General features: G+C 43.5%; 2 protein-coding genes across 11 annotated transcripts; one reads left to right on the forward strand and one right to left on the reverse strand.

Annotated features, from left to right (window-relative positions):
• The first annotated feature begins 531 nt into the window (after window positions 1–531).
• Window positions 532–14,520, forward strand: ROPN1L (rhophilin associated tail protein 1 like). Of its 9 annotated transcripts, none has more exons than XM_032702268.1 (7): window positions 532–592; window positions 1,826–1,863; window positions 2,809–2,966; window positions 4,901–5,024; window positions 5,196–5,357; window positions 7,698–7,873; window positions 8,491–8,662. In XM_032702268.1, the coding sequence occupies exons 3-7, from the start codon at window positions 2,836–2,838 to the stop codon at window positions 8,645–8,647; spliced, it is 750 nt and encodes a 249-aa protein (XP_032558159.1). In that variant the 5' UTR covers window positions 532–592; window positions 1,826–1,863; window positions 2,809–2,835; the 3' UTR covers window positions 8,648–8,662. The 9 variants fall into 9 exon arrangements, with proteins under 9 accessions (XP_032558159.1, XP_032558174.1, XP_032558192.1 ...); XM_032702301.1 differs by lacking the exons at window positions 532–592; window positions 8,491–8,662 and adding exons at window positions 723–788; window positions 13,933–14,520; XM_032702293.1 differs by lacking the exons at window positions 532–592; window positions 8,491–8,662 and adding exons at window positions 723–788; window positions 9,784–9,911.
• Window positions 11,477–19,524, reverse strand: SNRNP48 (small nuclear ribonucleoprotein U11/U12 subunit 48). Of its 2 annotated transcripts, none has more exons than XM_032702234.1 (9): window positions 19,471–19,524; window positions 19,275–19,388; window positions 19,116–19,176; window positions 18,523–18,597; window positions 15,660–15,848; window positions 14,643–14,764; window positions 14,088–14,203; window positions 12,708–12,869; window positions 11,477–11,760 (listed from the first exon to the last, which is right to left on the reverse strand). In XM_032702234.1, exons 1-9 carry the CDS (start codon window positions 19,507–19,509, stop codon window positions 11,721–11,723), a joined length of 918 nt encoding a protein of 305 aa, XP_032558125.1. In that variant the 5' UTR covers window positions 19,510–19,524; the 3' UTR covers window positions 11,477–11,720. The 2 variants fall into 2 exon arrangements, with proteins under 2 accessions (XP_032558125.1, XP_032558117.1); XM_032702226.1 differs by having other exon boundaries at window positions 12,708–12,872.
• Between the last annotated feature and the right edge of the window lie 886 nt (window positions 19,525–20,410).

Consider the following 20,410-nt stretch of genomic DNA (forward strand, 5'->3'; position numbering starts at 1 on the left):
GTCACTGGTTGCCTGGGAGAAGAGACCAACCCCCACCTGGCTACAACCCCATTTTGGCTAGTTTTTAGGGAGTAATAATGTCACACCAGGCTAAACAACCCCAGCTCCCTCAACCACTCCTCCTGGGACAGGCACTCCAGACCCTTCACCAGCTTCATTGCCCTTCTCCAGACTCACTCCTGAATTGAGGGCCCAGAACTGAACACAGTATTCAAGGTGCAGCCTAACTAGTGCTGAGTACAGGGGAAGAATCACTTCCTCGGTCCTGCTGGCCACACTATTTCTGATACAGTCCAGGATGCCACTGGCCTTCTTGGCCACCTGGGCACACTGCTGCCTTGAGTTCAGTCACTGTTGACCAGCACCTCCAGGTCCTTTTCTGCTGGGCAGCTTTCCCGTCACTGTGCCCTCACCCCAGCCCGTAGCACTGCATGGGGTTTTTGTGGCCAAAGCGTAGGACCCGGCACTTGGTCATTGGTCATTGTTCTTGGCTCACTGATCCAGCCTGCCCAAGTCCCTCTGCAGAGCCTTCCTACCCTCCAGCAGATCAACACTCTGATCCAACTCGGTGTCATCTGCGAATCTGCTAAAGGTAGACATCATCCGTGTCTCGCGTCTTTTCACAAGTTTGAACAAAACAGGGGATGCTCTTGCACTTTAAACCGCAGAGGCACCAACCCTCTCTCCCCGCCCGGCCCCCGCCTTACCCCGCTCAGCTCCCCGGCCTCCCGCCCGCCCCGACCGCTCCCCCCGCGTTGCCCGGGCAGCGGGGCCGCGGAGCGGGGCAGGTGAGGGGCCGTGCCCGGGCCTCCCCCGAACCCCAGGGCAGCACCGGCGGGCCGGGGGGAGCCGTCCCGGACGGCTCTGCCGAGGCCGCCATCGCCGCGGCGGTGCCCGGGGGCGGGGTTGGGCTCCCGGCGCTCCCTCCCCACAGCTCGGGGCTGGGGGGCGGCGGGCCTCGCGGCCCGGCCGGGCCGGCCTGCTTGCGGCTGCTTGTCGGCCTTGAGCTCCTGGGGCTGGTTTTGAGTGCGTGAAAGGAAAAAAAAAATAGAAAATAAGAGCTAATAGGGGGTGAAAGACATGAGCTGAGCTTTGTGTTTAGCGAGCGTAACCCCTGCCGCGCACTGATGGTGAAGGGGTGCAGAGACTGCCTGACCTGGCTGTGTCTATATGTACAGGAGGTTCCCTCTGAACATCGAGAAACCCTTTTTCACTGTAAGGATGACTGAGCACTGGCACAGGTTGCCCAGGGACGTGTGGAGTGTCCATCCTTAGACATGTTCAAAACCCACCTGGGCATGGTTCTTGGCAGTCTGTTCGTAGGTGGCCCAGCTTGAGCACGGGGTCTGACCAAGTAACCTCTAAGAGGTCCCTGCCAACCTCAAACCTTCTGTGAGACTCTATGATTAATGGTTTACTGTAGAAAAGCAGCTCTTGCACTGCTTCCTTTTTTTTTTCCTGATTTTGTTTTTACTCTTTTATTATTACTGTTTCCCAAGGGGGCATACACACACACGTGTATTCCTTCCTCTATTTTTTTCTGTTATCCTGAAATCCTCAAATTTTTGTGTTTGGCTTCAATTCCTTGGCTAGAACTGTGTTTTTGAATCATTACTGAATGTGTGTGACCAATAAGGTAATTAAATGCACTCTCTAAAGTCTATCCCTGATGCAAATTTGCTGCACTGGAGTGGTGAAGATGCTGTGCTCTGTCTGCATTTCTCCAGAAATAAAATTCTAAGTATGGTTTGATCCTCAAAGGAGCCTTAGGTCACAGCAGTCCCATTCCTCCAGCAGTGATTTTTAATTTTTTTTTCCAATGCAGGAAAATTCACATGATAGGGAGAGAAAGCCACATGCCAGGTAGTCTTATTTTTATCTTAAAAATTAAAATAATGTAAAGGGATAGAGGATGCTGTTATGTTGATTCCTTTCTCGATGCTGTCGCTTTCATTGCTCTTCTCCTCTGCAAAAAACCAATGTGTTTTCAGTTCTTGTTGCCAAATCAACTTAAATAGGGTATAGTTGGTTCTCGAAATGATGAGGAGAGTACTCAGATTTCCCACCAAATGTGCCCCATTTCAATGGGAGAAGTACCACACAATAACCTATTTCCTTCCCTTCTTTTGGATCCTGGGTGACAGAATTCCTTGCAACAAATGAGTTACATCCTGAATGAGACAAACATACCTGTAGAACTGTATGAGCAAAGTGCAGTGTGTGGTTGCAGCACACGTGAATGTTTTGTTCATTGCTGTAGGTTTTTTGTGTGAAGTCTGCCAGGAGCACAAATTAGTAACTTTTTGCTACAACATTTTTGGAGTACGTAAACACAGTAGAAACTTGGTCATCTGCATACTCTGGCTTCTGTACAAAAATGACAGGATTCTCCTCAGTGCGCAGTAGTGAGTTGCCAGCATAGCTAGCTTTCACACTGACATGCGTGATGTGTCTTGTCTGCACTGCCTGTTTTACAAATTTGTATTGTGGTAGGTTTGAGGAGAAAAATCCGTTTAAAACTACCTAAAGATACTCGTTAAAGTAGTAGTTCTCCTCATCCAGAGCTGTGGTTGGTGTCCAAGCTCCAGTGTTTTACTTGGTGTTACCACCAAATTAAAGTATTTTAGAGAAGTGCGGTGCTCCTCTGACAGACACAGGCCCTTCTAAGTCTGTCACCTCTCCAGTAGCCCCAGCTGTCTGGGGACAGGACAGGAGGGAGTTTGGGGATGAGCACTGTTCACCCACAAGTGCACACACAGTTTTTCATTCACGTTCTGTATCTGTGAACTGCTGTTTTATTTCTTTCAGGTCCTTGTGACTGAACAGAAACCGACCATGCCTCTTCCAGAAACCATGTTTTGTGCTCAGCAGATCAAAATCCCCCCAGAGCTACCTGACATTCTGAAGCAATTTACTAAAGCTGCTATTAGGACTCAACCTCGTGATGTTTTGCAGTGGGCAGCTGCGTAAGTCTGATGTGCAAAGAACAATAGGGACCCACAAAATCTCACTGCTCCTGTTTAATGTACAGTGGAGCTGACTTAGAATATTACATCAATATGTATATTCCATACATGCTGCTTTGTATTAATGTGGTATGAGAGCCTTTTAAAAAATAGTGTAGTGCTTGATTTATTTTCTGCTTCCTTGAGGCTTAGGACTGGCTTATTCCTGGAATAGTTTGATTTCCATCCAGGAAAATGCATCTTAATTTGTTTTTGTTATTACTTTTTCCATCTCAAAGACCAAACCTTTTTGATTTGGTTTGGTTGGTTTTTTTTTCCTCTCACATGAGATTTACTTCTTGAAATTTAAAGGCAACCTAGAAAATAACCTTCTAATTCTTAAGCTTGTTGGGTTTCTTCTTTTCCTTTCTGGGAAAAGTGCCTGAAAAGTTGCAACTTTTAAATGATAATCCATGTAATAAATCTCTCACTAAAATGTTGATTTAAGATGTTTAAATGTTTCTTCTTTAACTTCTATTTTTTTTTCTTTTGCCTCATCTGCCCACTATAATTTTTTCCTGTCCTATGGTTTGTGTGGGCAAGCTCTTGAAAGGTATCTGTGAGATGTTCTCAGCTGGGGGGATTGGAAAACGTCTATACTGTGTACATGAAAGAGGGGAGGCTATTAACAAAGCCAGGCTGGGGTCTGGCTTGTCCAAAAAAAATGAAAGAATCTGAAGCTGAATTGCTACAGCTCCAGTGTCAGAGAAAGGCATTGGGACAATCTTAAAATGGCATGACATTTCTTAGGAACGTGATGGAGGGGGTTGCAGCGTAGCTCTGGGTGATGGATGTGCAGTGAGCTTGCCCCAGCTGTGTCAGAAGCAGCAGTCACCAGGTAGTTGGAGCTTGCTGGGACATGGGGCTGGTGAGAGAAGGGGCAGTGTGGCGCTGCCATGGCCACACCACCAACCAGACCCCAACCTCTGCCTAGAGAGGAGCCCCCACACAGGAGTAGGCAGCTGCTGCTGATCACGCACCTCTCTGGTGAACAGAGCAAGATCTGTGCCTGGGAGCCACACAAGGTAGAGCAAGGCTGTGGGTTCACATGTTCTACCAGTGTTGTAGGCCTGTCCTTGTAAATAATCAGATGGGGAAATGGATCAGGCTGAAAAGTAGCCCAGGTGTTGTATCTACGTACATACCATGCATCTATTTCTACCCAGTCACACCAATGCAGTGCTGCTTGCTGTGCATTTTGGCAAGTATTTGCACAGCATGGGGTAGCCTGGTGGGTGACCAGGGCAAATGAGGCAGGATGAGTGGAGAAACTCCTAAATTAGACCCATCACTACCTGAGTGAAAACTGAGTTTTCCTTGCACAGTTCAGATTCCTGGCCAGTTATGGCAGAGGTGGTTGCTGTTGAGGATATGCCAGCCTTATAATCAAAAGAATGTGCATCTAATGCCCTTTCTGCTCTATTCCTAAATTTTATTTTGGACTGGACAGAAATAGTAGAAATATTGATGAGACAGTTGCAGCATTTTGGGTAGTGTGTGAGGGGAATGTTAAACAGATGAGCAGTTAAGTGCTCCTCAGTCAAATGGGAAAAGCCTGCGTTTTGTTTGGAAGTGCACTGTGATGTTAATAAATCACTCTCTGCCTTTGCCAAGAAGAACTGAGTGTATCGCACAAAATAAGTTAAATGCCTTAAGAATTATTAGAATGTCATAAAAAGGAGCATGTTAAATCTAAAGATTGTGGTTTCTGCTAGAAAGAAAGATGCTATCTGAGCATGGGGAGATGGGAATTGTGTGTGTGGGCAGCTTGCCGAGTGCTGCTGCTCCTGCTCAGGAGCTTGTGGGTTCTTTCACTGACCTGTAAGAGCATTTACTTCTGTGCAGTTTGTAATGGCCTTTGGCATTGAGGTGTGTTGCTCTTCCCATTCACTCAGGTATTTTTCAGCCTTGTCAAAGGGGGAGCCCCTTCCTGTGAAGGAGAGGATTGAAATTCCTTCAGCAACAGGGGAAATAGAAGGTGGTTTGACTCCTGGACTCCTCAAAGTCTTGCACAAAAAGGTACAAACTGGCCTTTATCAAATGCACAATGCTACTGAGGAATGCTGATGTGTTGGAGATGGTTGGGTAGACTGACCTTCAAGCGTTTGATGTATTTTGGGGAACTACTCTGTCCTTTGATTCATTCTGGTTTTCAGAGTTCTTATTGTGGTACCATGATTTCGTTTAAAGCTTTCTCCCAAAGGCATGGTAACTGTTACAGAACTAAAGGAAAAATGGAAGCACTTGTGTTTGCCAGAAGAGCAGCTGAAATCTATCCTGCAACTGGACAATTTTGGTGAGGAGGTGGAATGGATGAAGATTCTGGCACTTGGGTGCAGCGTGCTCGGTGGGGTATGTTCACAACAGGAGCTCTTGTATCTAAACACAGGTGGTTGTCTGTGATCATATATAAGGTCATAGAACAATTACTGCAAATGGGTTTGGGAAATGGTTGCAGCAGCTGGCAAAGTGGCTTGCATGTTTACTTCTGTTCTCTGTCAGATTTTAATTGGGGGGACTTCGAAAGATGGCTAAGTCCTCAGTTGACTGGGATGGCAGTAGAAGAGCAAGAATGTCTGCAGAGAGCTTGTACCATGAGAGAGAGGATGATAGAGGAATGATGCGGATGGCATCAGTGTAAATGTCCACGGAGGAGAACTGGAGGGAGAAATTAAAGCACCAATTTTTAATTGATTGTGTAGTCAATTAAATTTTCACAGCAGCAGTTAGTTACTAAATATACATTTAGTTCTTTTGATGTCAGTAATAATATCTCAGTAGAGCATTTCAACAGAATGGAAGACTATAAAATGCACTAAGCTGATGTTCTTATAAACTATAATACTTTTAGTGATTTCTACAGTATGGAAGAAGAGATATTTAAAAGAAAATACATACAAAATAATATTTTGAGATTGTTGCAATATCTGGAAACCCTGAATGTTGACCTGGCCTGACAATGCAATTGTGTGTGTATATATCTATTTATATTTACTTATTTCAACTGTGTATTTCTTCATTCCAATCTCCTTCCTGACATGATCTTGTAGTTTGGGCTCTTTTCTCCATTTAAAAATAGTAACAGCAACATTACTAATCTAAAAAAAAGCAACCAACCAACCAAAAAAAAATGGAGTAATGGAAGCATCATTCTGATGGAGCTAGACAGACTAAATTTACATCCATGTCATCATTCTTTTGGATATTATGTGAATGATTTGATTTCGGTAGTATATAACAAAACCTAGACTTCATTTTCCTAAACCGTAGAGGAAGACGCACACAAGAAATTTAAATTCACTTCCCACAGCTGTAAATTGTGGTCGTAGTTGAACAGGGTCTCAGCTGAAATACAGGACTAGACAAGTGTGAACTTCTTAAGAGCACCAGTTTGAAGTATCTTTTTATAAACTAAACACTGATGTGTTTTTACAGCCTTGAGGAAATGACCACACAGGTAGCCTGTTAAATAGGCTTTCAAAGGTGCCAAAATGGATGTGAATAATTTTGCTGTGTTGTGAGAGAGAGAGAGACAGTGGCAGGAAGGGCAGTAGAGAGGTAGCAAAATGCCATCTGCCATCATAGAGGTAGCTGCCTCTCCTTCCACAGAGAGGCCTCCCAGGGGATGAAATACATTAAGTAAAACTGTTAAAGGATTATAAAATTACACTTCTCTGGCCTGTGTTCTAGATCTTAAACAGATATTGCATTTATTTTAGGTATTGCTAGTCTAGTGTTAGAAAATACTATCTTTTTACGTAGTCATTGCTTGCTTGTTAAGGAAAAGGTAAGGGTGAGTTTTGAAAATGTTACAGCAAAAAATATTAACACTCATGTTAAAAAAGGCCTGAGTGGGTTTGAGGGGTTTTTTGGTGTGTTTTTTTTTATTTAGTGTGTGCATTTGTTTGTTTATTTCTTTCTTTAATGGCATCCAACCAGTCTTTGACTGAATGTAGCTTGGTGCTTAGTTTTTCCACATTTTTCCCCTTATATCTCAGCATGTAGAGGGCACTGGATTATCAACACCATATTAAATAAAGGATTTTTTCAAAGTAGATTTGGAAAATAATTTGTGGCATGGAGTTTTTTTAGGGTAACTAGGATGTTATTGCCCTTTGACTGAACTGAAATGTTCTTTAAATGCTTTTTGCCTCAATGTTTTTTCTACTAACTACTAAAATAGAACTTGCATACAGATAGAGGAAACAGTAAATATCAGCTAAAATATTATCTAAAAATTATATAATATAATGTCAGAATAAAAATCACCAAACCCATGTTCGTTTTCTGGGGTTTGTAGATTTATCTGCCTTAACTGCTGCTGAAAATTCGTTTAGAACCATTGAGATAATAAATATACACATACACACACATATGTCTATCACTAGATATAGTGATGTTCGAGCTCTTACAGTAGCAGAACAGAGCAGTTTGGCCATGTTGGAGATAGGGATTATATTACCCCATGCAATCTTTAAACATCACAGGATTATGGTATTTTTTGCTACTATCTCTACCGTTGGACCTGCACTGGAGTGTAACTTTGAGGTTTAAACCTAGATAATGATGATAACACCTTCATCTCATTTACCCTCACTTTTAGTGGCTAACAGTGTGGATTTTGTCTAGTATGCAAAGGATGTTCATGGCTCTGATACTTTTCCTCTCGTTTCTTGACTTAACCCCCTGCAGTCCTTACTGAGTTCAATGAAACATGCCTGTGAAATCTTAACAAGCGAGCCAGAAGGTGGAGCAGCTCCGATTCCCTTTGAAACATTCTCGTTCCTTTATTTGTATTTGGCCAGTATTGACGGAGAGATACCAGAGGATGAAACTGAAGCATTCCTCCACAAAATTAAAGAAGAAGCGTAAGTAGAAATCTGTGCGTGGAATTTTAAGGTATTGGTCACCTCTGGGTTCTCCATAAACCTTTAATTTCAGGTGAATACTCTGTCTTCAGACAGACATGGCATAGCCATGATGACAAAAATAACTGTTGACTAAGATTATATCAAAAGTGTACATAGTTATTTTTTGTCAGCTTCATTGTTTGAACTGTTAAAAGATAAATTGTTATTTATCCATCTTTCTCTGAAATACTGAAGTCGCTGTCTGGTGGTATAATTTTCCCTGTAGGATGCAATTAGATACAGGCATTTATCAGCTGTATATTACTGGTTCTGGAACCAGCAGCATCTTATGGGGTGTTCTTTTGATTTAATATAGGTCATAAACCAGAGAGAGAGAGATTGGCAGTTCTCTTATTTTATCCATAGTCACACATGGGTCACACAAAATGCACTTTAACCAATTTAAAAAGATCCATAGCAGGTTTGTCCTCCAAGTGCTGCCTACGTAGCATGTTTGCGTACAGACGCTTACTCTTCCTACCGTCTATCTGGAACTGGTCTTTCTGTGCCTGGTGGGCTGACCCCAGATGAATGCCAGCTGCCTTCCAAAGCTGCTTTGTCATTCCCCTCCTCAGCTGGACAGAGAAGAGAAAATATATGGAACGCTTCTGGGTCGAGGTACAGGCAGGGAGACATCACTCACCAGTTATTGTCACAGGCAAAACGGACTCAACTTGGAGAATTCAGTTTCATTTATTACCAATCAAATCAGAGCAGGATAATAAGAAATAGAAATTAATCTTAAAACACCTTCCCCCAACCCTTCCCTTCTTCCTCCTCTAATTCACTCCCCATTTTCTCTCCCACCCCACCACTTCAGTGGCACAGAGGGATGGAGAATGGGGACTGTGGTCAGTTCATTACACATTGTCTCTGTTACTTCCTCCTCAGAGGAAGGACTTCTCACACACTTCCCCTGCTCCAGTGTGGGGTCCTCCCATGGGAGACAGTCTTCCAGGAACTTCTCCAATTTGAATCCTTCCCATGGGATGCAGGTCTTCACAAACTGCTCTAGCATAGGGTCCCTTTCATGGGGTGCAGTCCTTCAGGAACAGGCTGCTGTAGTGTGGGTCCCTCATGGGGCACAAGTCTGGCAAACCTTCTGCAGTGTGGGCTCTTCTCTCCATGGCAACACAGATCCTGCCAGGAGCCCACCCCAGTGTGAGCTTCCCATGGGGTCACAGTCTCCCTCAGGCATCCACCTGCTCTGGCATGTCCTCTATGGGCAGCAGGTGGATGTCTGCTCCCCCATGGACCTCCATGGGCTGCAGGGACAATTGCCTCTCCATGATCTGAGCCACGGGCTGCAGGGGAATCTCTGCTCCAGTGCCTGGACCACCTCCTTCTCCTCCTTCCTCACTGGCCTTGGTGTCTGCAGGGCTGTTGCTCTCGCATATTCCCACTCATCTCTTCTCCAGCTGCAGTTGCAGGTTTTTTCCTCCCCTTCTTAAACACATTCCCCCAGATGCACTGCCACCATTGCTGTTGAGCTCAGCCGTGGCCAGCAGCAGGTCTGTCTTGAAGCCGGCTGGCATTGGCTCGAACAGAGGAGAAGTCTCTGTCAGAAGCTCACAGAAGCCACCACTGTAGTTCCTGCCTCCACCTCCCCCAAAAACTCCCTAGCCACACAAACCCAGTACACTTAAGATTGCTATCAGCTCCAAGTACATGGGAGCTCCAAAACATGAGCTGTACAAATGACCTGTTTCATCATTAGTTACCAGACTGACAAGTTTTAGTAAGAACCACTTTTTAATCACACCACTTTTGTTTGCAATTCATATAACCCTAAACTGTATCTTGTCCAACACACTAGGATTTACCATGTTAAAGTGCCATTCTAAAACATTTGGTTTATTCCTTTCCAGGGACAAACAATCTGGCATGGTGCTGATCAGACACTTTCTGCCACCGACCTTCATATTTTATTAATCAACCCTACTGTTCAGTATGAGGTGAGAGGGGAAAAAAAAAGGAATAAGTAAGTTCAAGAAAATAATTTGTGTTCAAAGTACCATAATGTGCACATTTCAGTACAACACGATCCTCATCTCTGGCATTTCCTTTTCTTTGTCCCACTCTTGAAATGGCCCCTCAGGGGATGTTAATTGAATACATGGTTATACTGTTCTCCTGCCTCTCAAATACTGATGCTTACACCTAGGGACCATCCCTTCACTTACCTGCTTATATTGAGCAAAAGTTATTTTGTTACGGATCTTCCTACCAATAGTTTGTAAGAGATTGTAAGAAAAGAAGTAAAATGCAAGAATTAAATTTAGAGAAGACTGGACAGTTATAATTGAAGTGTTTCTCATTATGCTTCTGGTAGCACTGACTTTGACTCTTACATAAATACAGCTGGTTTTTTGATACCTTGTTTGCCTGAACAACCTTTATCTAAATAAACTGTTTTACCAAGCCCTACTGAAAGAGAACTTAATGAGAACCCCATGGCTGAGCTGCTAAACAAAACACCTCAAGATCTGCAATTGTTCCATATTGTTTTCCCTCTAATTAGGACCCTTTCAGAACTTAGATATCTTTTTTCATTCTTGAACTTGTCTAATTAAGAATCTGTTTTAGAATGTTTCCTGTTTTCTAACATGAAAAGCTACTGTATTTGTCATGTAGGGCAAGGAATGCCTGACACAGGGTTGTTTGGTTTTGAGTTGAACTGCTGTATAGAAGCCTAAATCCATCAGAACTAGACCATGTATTTAGTGACAGATAATTACACTTAATTGCAGAAATAGCTGAGGTATGAAACAGGATATTAATGGCTACAATAAAACCAGAGAGATTCCTTTTGTTTGAGAAGGCCAAAACCAGGAGCACATGGACTGCCCTCTCCCAGCACCTTGATCAAACAGAAAAAAAACTGTAGGAAAGATGGATCTGCAAGCTTGTTCTTTTATAGTTGCTGACTTCCTTGAGGCAAGAAGCTTGGCTCCTTGTGACTGACCTTGCTGAAGTGGAGTGTGTGAGGAATTAACAGAACTGCACATCCTTAATATATATGTTAATACATGTATGCATGGTTTAAGTCTGTTTTATCAACATCTGTTACTACCATTTGTAGAGTCCACAGGATGGGAACACCTCCTAGTTATTACTGGAAGGAAATGGATATGCCCCTGGTGTTTGAATATGGTACTCAGCAATATTTCAAGTGTCCATTAGTTTCTGTGGAGAGCTATATTCTCATCATCTTTGCCAGATGACATTGATCCAAAATTTCTTTGAGTATGAGCTTGGGAACAGTAACTTTCATGTTATTGTCAGTTTACCACTAGCTGCAGTTGAAGATGTTTTAGCCTGTTGAGGAACTCTGAAATATGCCCTCTGGTACATGCTGTAACTAGGCATAAGTGCTGTCTGTCTGGAACAGTGTTCCCAAAGTGTTAGGTAGGAGGGGAGCTCTCTTCATGCTTTTTCTGCTTGTAACTGATCCTGGACTCCAGGGATTAGCTCTGTTCTGTATCCACTATGGGCCAGGAAGGCCAATTAGTACGGCCTCTCACAGATTTTATTTTTCAGTCTTGTCAGACTAAACTCAAATACATGCAAAGCCAATATAATTTATTAAAAGACGCGTGAATGTTACAGATTTACACATTTTCTGCTCTATATACTGCTTCCACTCTGGCAAACCTTAACACTTTTTTGTCTCAAAGCACAGCTATGATGCAATACCAGTATCATGTACACAGTGTTACTGTCCTCAGCACAACAGCAGTAGCAACAGTTCTTGTGCAAGTAATTTTTTGAACAGCTGACAAACAAAATAATCAGGTTCTTGTTTCTACTTTCTTCTTTTATGCCTGTGATACTTGTCTTCATCCCTGAAACAAAAACACAAACATTGTGGGGGCTTTTAGGCTCAGAGTCTGAAGGGGAAAAAAACCAACTTGTAAAATGGTAAGCTCTCATTAAATGTAGTCATGTCCTCTGCTAATGAAAGAAAGTAAGCTACTTTAAGACAGTTTATTTCCCATGTTGCTTTAATCAAAGCCTTGTCATGCAGTGCAGAGAGGCAGTTAGTTTAGGATGAACGACATCACAGTGTAATGAAGCCAGCTTTGATAGAAGCAATCATAGCCATCCATGCACTTATCTAAAAGCATTTACCCATACATGCTAGGGACAGTGCAGCATTTCTTCTGCACAACAGCCCGAGTCTTTGCTTAAAAACAAAGAATGACACACCTATGCTCCTGTAGATGTAAATATATCCTTGTTGATGGTATTAGAAGGTGTGGCCTAGATTTGTTTTCTTTTGCTTAAAAATATGTCCAGAAATACTGAAGAGCAACAGCAGTTTTGAAGCACCTACCATAGAAAAGCTAGTCAACTCACTGTGTTTGTATGTATATGCATATTAGTGAAACAAATAATCCTACTTACTAAGTTCCAGTGTGAACTAGAGCAGAAATTAGCATTAAACATGACAAGAACACCTAGCTGTGCATGAGGGACACACTGTCCATTTAACCACGTTGATGGAGTAAAATAGTCTGTGACAGTACTGTATTAGTCCTGCAACATGCTGTTGGAAGTGCCACCTTTCAGATGTGAGATTTCAGATTCTGAAGTCTGGATCACAGTTTGTGGTCTCACAGCATGTTTTGGTTGGTGTTAGTAGCCTCATGCACTGACTTGACATACGGCACATGAGGTTAACCTAGCTTGTTTACTGGACTAGATATTCTTGTTCTCTGCACGAAATTCTCACAGTGGTTGTGGCTGCCTGATTCAGAAGCAGGAGTCAGCTGTCCCTATTTATGCTCACCTCTCTCTTTTTCTCCGAGAGTCTCTGTCTTTGCCTCTTTCGCGACTCCTTCTTCGTTTACTCGGACTCCTGCTGGTGTCTCTCCTGTGTCTTGTGCATTCAGTATCCTTACTGCTTTCCCCAGATTGCCGTGAGTCCACTGAAGCTGACCGCCTGTCTTCTCTTCTGAAAAAAGGTTATTGACTGTAGTCAATAAAATAGTTTCAGAGTTGCTTTTGGTTTTGTAATATAATGACCTACTAACGATGTAAGACAGAGGACATATCTTTTACTAAGCCTCTCTCTCTCCCTTGGAAATACCATACCTCTCAAAAGAAGCCCTAAGTCTATGCTTTTATATGTCCACATCTCAGCACGATTTAATTCAGGTATTTTCTTACAAACACTGCCCCTCAGTCTTAACACATCTGCTTATGAAACGAGGCAGTTGAAGGGATTCACTCTGTTTTGCTTTAAATCCTGAACTATTCAACCAGCTGCCTTAAGCTGCTACCTACAGCTGGAGAACCCAGCAGGCCTAATTTTAGAGAGTCACAGTATCGTTAGCATTGGAAGGGACCTCTGGAGATCATCCAGTCCAACCGCCCTGCCAAGGCAGGGTCCAGCTAGAGCAAGTTATGCAGGAACACATCTAGGTGGGTTTTGAGTGTCTCCAGAGAAGGAGACTCCATAACTTCCCTGGGCAGTCCGTTCCAGTGCTCCGGCCACCCATTAACCTTCATTTTAATGCTAGAAACAGAGTGTCACCTTTTAGTTTGTTTCAAAAACATTCTCATCTCAAAGATCTGCTGAAGAGACACAAACAAATACGCTATCACTAGGCCATAATTTCATTTTTATTTCACTGACAAATGTTTGAAAGAGTGTACAGTGTTGCTTGACACAGGAAGAAATACGAATAGATAAAACTCTCCCAGTTAGCATAGCAGCATTCACAGTGATAAGAACTGTAAAGGCTTCTCATATTTAGTATGTTATGGAAACCTTTACTCTGAGGTATAATATATCTACCACAGCATTTCCTGTCATGTGGTACAGAAAGGGAAGAAATTGTGTACTTTTATTTCTAAGTGTCCTTCTGTACCCACCTACATATACACACACTTGAATACAGAGGGAGCATTATTGATTTCCCAGCTCCACCTGTTCATCTGAATCACTTGCAACTTACCTACTTACCCCTGAAAGAAAAATACTTATTAATTTTTCCCCATCCTTCCTGCAGGCAGAGCTTGTCAAGCAAGACCTACAAAATCAGTATAAAATAAACTGTGTGTGTCTCAGACAAGGCTGGTATGTGCTATTAGAAGAAGGTGGTAAGACAAAATTACAGGCTTCAGTCTGCTGACATGCCCAAAGAATCTGTCAGCTGTGGTGTACCTTCCTGAAGATTTCAACTTCCCTCCTTCACATATCTCTGCATTATCCAACCTGTTCTCCTCCTGCCACTGATTGCTGAGTTCTTCCATATGCACACCAATCACATCCCGAATCACCTGGAGATTAAGATACATTAAAAACAAACATGTCATGGTAGTGGTCTCAACTAGCAACTAGACAGAAAATGAACATCTCAAAAAAAACCCCAACACCCAAAAATCTTCCCCAAACCCTGTATGTCAAATGTCTGAATGGAAAGTCTTATTTGCAGAAACATGTTTCTGTATAAATTTAAACAGCACCATTTTATAATAGTCAACTATATCTTGCTGGCATTTTCACATTCAAAACTTGGCAGTTAGGAATGCTCCTGTTATTTGTAGCTTGCTGCAGCAAACCAAAATCCAAAAATATTCCTCTATATTTGCAACAATAATAAAGCAGTGTACAAGAAGTGGAGAGAGACACATTTTGTCTTTAAAAGAGTATATAATTGTTTATGCTGATATATAATAAGCGCTTTTGTGCAAAAAAGCCTTTATTTTCAGATCTCACCTCAGTGTAAGACTTCTTTGTTATATGAACATTCTTAGCCCTGTATGACTGCCGCCGCCTTTTGTAGTCTCGCATTTCAGCCAGAATTTCAAGATGGGACTTTGGACCTTTCTGACTATCATCTAGCAAAAAATTGGAAATAAAACAAATGGTCATTAGCAGGACATTAGCAGGTCTGATACTTTCAAGAACATAAAATATATCGTGTTCTTTCTGAAGTTTCTCCCACATTTAGTAACTATTGTGAATTTAGCACAAGCTTCCTCTCCAACCTTCATGCTAGCTGTTTACATGACTAAAAAGCCACCAAGCAAATACTGTTATGTGATCTCAGTCTCCTAACCGTGATCCAAACCAATATAATGGGCTTACAATTTGGTCAAACACCTACTAAATAAGGGTCATGTTTTCCAACCCAGTATTACAATAAAAGCCAAAGACTGCAAAAGCCAGACTCTGAAAAACATGTACCCGTGTAGAGGACAAGCACTGTCTCCTACCTCCCAGGCACAGTAGGGCCCACAAAGTGACATAGATGCTTATGCTCCATAGGTGGTTAGGAACTGGCATGACTCAACAGGGATGAGAGGCCTCGGTCCAGTACACCCATTTGCATAGTGCTCAAGAGCTCCACTTGGATGACTGCCAACCTTTCCCATTCAGCTTTTACTCTTAAGTGATCTTTAATCTCGTCATCTCTTATAGCAAATACTGTTCTGAGCTGCACAGTAAGTTGGCAAAATTAGACGACCCAAAGTCTGTTGCAGCAAGGACAGAAGATCCATCCACTGAGAGACACGTGTGCCAAGAGGAGAGCAATGAGGCTTTCCCAGAAGGAAAATATCATGAAGGACACCAAACTAGTGTTTTCTGATGCCAGATCTTTGTTGTGGTTTTTGAGAACAGTATGCTTTCCACAAGAAAAACAGCACAGCCAATTTTGTTTGGCTTTCAACAAAACTCATCTAACTAGACAAACTGAAAGTCATAAATTCAACAACAGATTGTTCTTCAAACCTTGGGTGATTTTCGCTGCTAAATCCACAAAGAGATCACTATCATTTTCCATTATTTGGGATCTAGACCTCTGTTTCTTTGTTTCCTCAACAACATAATCATAAAGAGCAAGGCGATCAGCTTGAGTGAGGTCACAGGTAAACCGCTTGTGATTTTGAGGAACTTCTACAGGCAGCAATGAGTAAGATCCTGGAGGTTGAACAGAGAGCTGTTATTAGTAAAATAGCATAATTATACAGGAAAACACTGAGAAGCTCAACAAACAACGCTGTGATCACCAATGCTGTTTTCATCCTTCCCCTATGTATCTGTATGAAATTTCAACCTTCTTAATTTGAAAGGATAAAAAATTGCTCAAAGGAAAAAGAGAGGCCCAAATCTCTCCCAAGGCCCACACAAGCTTTATAACCCCTCTTGACTGCTTACACACATACATATACCATAAAGGAATCATAGTAGATCAGATCAAACTGATACTCTGTATTGTCCCAGCCCTTGGCTTACAAGCTAAAGCAAGAGAGGCTGCAGCTCTAACTTGTGGGCTTATTTTACTCCTAAAATGTTGTGTAAAGTACTAGCTGCAAAATACCTGTTCTGACAACAAGGGTGAAAGGTTCTAGGAGACTAGATAACTGATCACTGTGCAAATCAGTCTCATTCACACTGTTACCTTCTCTACAGAGCTTTTATAATAAGACTGCCACAGGGATTTATAGCTAAAAGGGCAACAAAGGCACTTTCAAAGTGCTCCAGATTGGCTCAGATACCTAACTTTAAAGTTATGGAAACAAATGCACTGCCTGCACACTCCTCTTTCCCTGAATGATCAGCCCATTTCACTTTTTCATTTCACTTTTCCCATTCCCCAGTTAAAACACATATCCCTCCAAACAAATAAATCCATTCTTAATCTGTTGCAACAGCAGCAAAGTGACTTCCCTAAAGATACAGGGTGCAATATTCTAGGGTATTGCCTGCAAAAAAGCATTTTATTTGAAAACATTCAAATTTCCAGCAACCACTGACTGACCTCCATAATCCTGCTCCCCACAACACAACTTGCCCTGCAAGGCACAATCCCATTACCTCCAGGCAGACAGAAAGAGCCAACACATAAGACGGGATGTTTGCAGGAGCCTTTACAACAGCAAAGCTAGTGCTTCTCTACATTATTCAGGTCTTAAGGGAAGCTGGGCAATCTTTCACATCCTGCTTTCACTAAAGACACCAAAGAAGAGGAAGAGGAGCCACAGTAACTCTACAAACAAACCTAAAATACAAGATTTCATCATTACTATACTTGGAGCCTAAACCAGAACTGTTCTAATATGAAAAAAATGGATTTAAACACAAAAAACTAGAATTCTGTTCTTAAAATGCACTGTTCTTACAGAGTCACAGAAGTCCATAAAAATGCCCCGATAGTTACATGCTTGTGATTTTACAAGAATTTCATGACTTTTGATTAGGACCAGTTTTCCTGTTCTACAATACAGCTATGCTAATATTCTAATTAGGGTTAGAATTAAAAAAAAAAACAAACAAACCAAAGAAAGATAATTACTTTCTTTGATCCAGTTGGTCAAAAGGAAATTTACAATAAAAAATTATTTTAATTTGTTTTCATTGCCAAAGACTTTAAATTGTGCAAACAATTCCAAGTCGGGAATCTTATAGCGCATCAAGATACCACAGTGAAAACCAACCCAATACAGTTTTAGCGTTACTCTTGGAGAAAGGGAAGCTTGCAGGGAAAACTGGACAGCGAACACTGGCATCTAGTGGCTCACTGGTGTATCTTTGCAATGAACTACTTCATAGAGGGCCTATCTGTTCTCTAGTTGGATGTGCTTGTGTCAAATTAATGAGCTACCATTTCCCTCCAGAGGAAATGCACCTGGCGTACTCCGAATACAGTGCCCATCCCATGAAAGCTCCTTCCCAAGCAACTGTCCATTAAGCCTCCATTTGCTATGCCAGAGAAATGAAGACAAGATGAAAAACTATTGCCCGAGCAAGCGCTGCTGTATTTCACTGTCAAGAAAGTTGAACAAATGCACTTTTCCTTCTGCAAGGATATGCTTAACAAACTAAAGTCTACAGAGAGTAAATGCTGCATCTTTCAGGTGTTGCAGTAATTTCTCAACCATACACTGCAGCTCCACAGTTTCTGTAGACAGCCTTACTTCTCTACTTTGTCTTGGTCTGAACTCTTGAAGACTCTCTCAGCCTTAAACTGGTCCCCAGGCTGGTCACAAAACCCACCAAAAAAAAAAAAACATAAAGGAACTAATGAGCTCGGAGAGGAGACAAAGGACAACATCACATTTGCAGATGTGTCACTGTAGTTCTTATACAACTTCTTAGGACAGTCTTGAAACAGTCCAACATAGTAATACACATGTTGTTTGCTTTTTGATCTGAGGAGCAGTCTGATCTGTGGACAAGCCCACATGGCTCACATCTACCAATTAATCCCTAAGCAAAGTGTTACATGAAGAACAAGGCTGGAGATACCATTAAAAGAGTTCGGGCCACAAGGAACAGAAGGAAAGGCAGGCGGAAAGTAAAGTGTACATGGTGGGATGGGAGCAAAGGACTAATCCTTTAAGAAACTCCTGAATTTTGCAGTGTTGATTTTACAGTCCTGAAGATAGCTAGAGGTGTGAACACAACAGACTCAAATTCTCTTTATCTAGGTGCCCAAGTATAGAAAGCAGTTATGCTTCAAGGTGCACAAGGGAAGGAGTATTAAAATTAAATAAAATGAAATTCCTCACAGCAGTTCATAGTGGAATGAAGGAAGCTGCAAGGAGGGACACAAGAGCAGCTCTCATTGTCTCAGTATCTGCTTACTACTTACCTTCACTGTAGCCTGTGCCTTCCTTGGCACTTTGAGCTCTAGCCTGCTTAACAATGTGAAACTGTAGATCTTTATCTGCAAGCAGAGAAAAAAAAATCATAGAACTTTTACATCAAGTTCTTCAGTACTTGGATCACATCAGTCTTTATTCCCCATAACCTCTATCATGAGAGCTATAGTATAGTACAGAATATCATAGTTTTACTGATGTATAAGGGAACATCTGAATTAAAAATACAATTTTAATGTATTCCATATTTGAAATGAGGAGAGGAAAAAAAGGGGAAAAAAAGAAGCATTTCTGGACTACAGGGATATAAAGTAGAATTACACAGTGATAGAAGCATAAAAAGGATAAATTAAGGCAAATAACAAATTACAATTTGAGAAAATAAACCTACTGATGGGAACACTCAGGGTTTTCAGGAGACCTTGGAGAGCTTACAGCAGACAAGGCAGCGGGATGTGCTACCGTGAGGGCCTCTGCCCCATGGGATTTTCCTGGTCCCTCATGCTCATTGCCCTCCCAGGATCCCCCCTCACCCCTAGCTGTGTGTGACGCCCCGCCAGGCGAAGCCCCCGCGGGCGCTCACCCATGGCGACGGTGGGAACCTTCGCGTTTTCGTAGAAAAAGCTGGAGTCGTACATCTCGGCCTGCGGGACCAAAAGGCTCGGTCAAGGCCAGCCGGGCAGGCGGCACTCCAGGGCAGCAGCGCCAGCCCCGCGTCTGCCTTCCCAAGCCGGGCTCCCACCTCCTCCTCGGCGGAGTATCCCATCTTGCGGAGCCGGCAGGACGCCGCGTGCCTCTCCAGCGACGCGCGGGGGACGCGGTGATGGGCGTCGTAGGGACACAGCATCCACTCCACCTGCCGACGGGACACAGGTCAGGTCAGGTCAGCTCAGGTCAGCCCCGCACCGCCACCCCCCGCCGCGCCCCCGCCGCCTTACAGAATCGCCCCCGAGCCACAGGGCACTGGGCGCCGCCATGGCTGCGCCGGGCGGGGCGGCCCCGTGACCGCGGCGGGGGCGGAGCCGGCGCTGCGTTCGCCGAGGGCGCTCCTGGTACAGGGGGCGGGCAGCCGTGGAGCTGCTGCTTGCTGTCGCGGGGTGGCGGCGGGAAGCCCGAGGAAGGGCCGGGGCGGAGGAGCCCGGGGGAGCCCGGACCCTTCAAGATTTGAACAGGGTTTTTATTTTTGTTTTGTTATTGTTATTCAGTAACAAATTGTTATTCCATAGCTAGTAGCTGAACAGTTACGATTAAGCAGTTGCATTGTGAGCATCGTATGCTTGGCTAGTCTTTTAAGGAAGAGGGGAGACCATCCCAAGGTGGATGGGCTGTATGGACCACCAGGAGCGAAGCCAGCAGGACTGAGCAGGAAGTGCGGGAATGGCAAGTCCGGCAGTGGGCGATCACGACCGCCGGCTCACTGACTGTGTGCTCAGAACGGACCCCAGACTCAAACGGAGGGAAAATCTGCGCCCGCGGACTAATTGGCGCGGGAAGCGAGAGATGTAACTCGCAAAGCGGGAGCTGATTGGTAATTAGTAGAAAAGTTACGTAATTTGCAACCAGTAAGTGCTGATGCGTCTGTTTGTTTTAAAAATTTATAAACAACGTAAAGTCTTGATGATCGGTGAGCCAGCCTTCCATAGGTCACCACCCATCTCCCTACTGGAATAAAACGCGGGAGGGGTGTGTGAACTGGCACCGGGAGGACACGCCCGCCTCACCCCGGGCGGGCGCCGCCTGCCGGCGGGAAGGCGCAACCGGGCCTGTGAGGTGCCGCGCTCGGCCCCCCGAAATGGCGCTACGGGGCCTCGGGCTGACTCCGAGGGACAGCAGAGGCAGCCGGCTTTCTTTTCACGACACCCAGGCCTGACGCGCACC

This window comes from Chiroxiphia lanceolata, chromosome 1 (genome assembly GCF_009829145.1).
Source record: "Chiroxiphia lanceolata isolate bChiLan1 chromosome 1, bChiLan1.pri, whole genome shotgun sequence".
Lineage (NCBI taxonomy): Eukaryota > Metazoa > Chordata > Aves > Passeriformes > Pipridae > Chiroxiphia > Chiroxiphia lanceolata.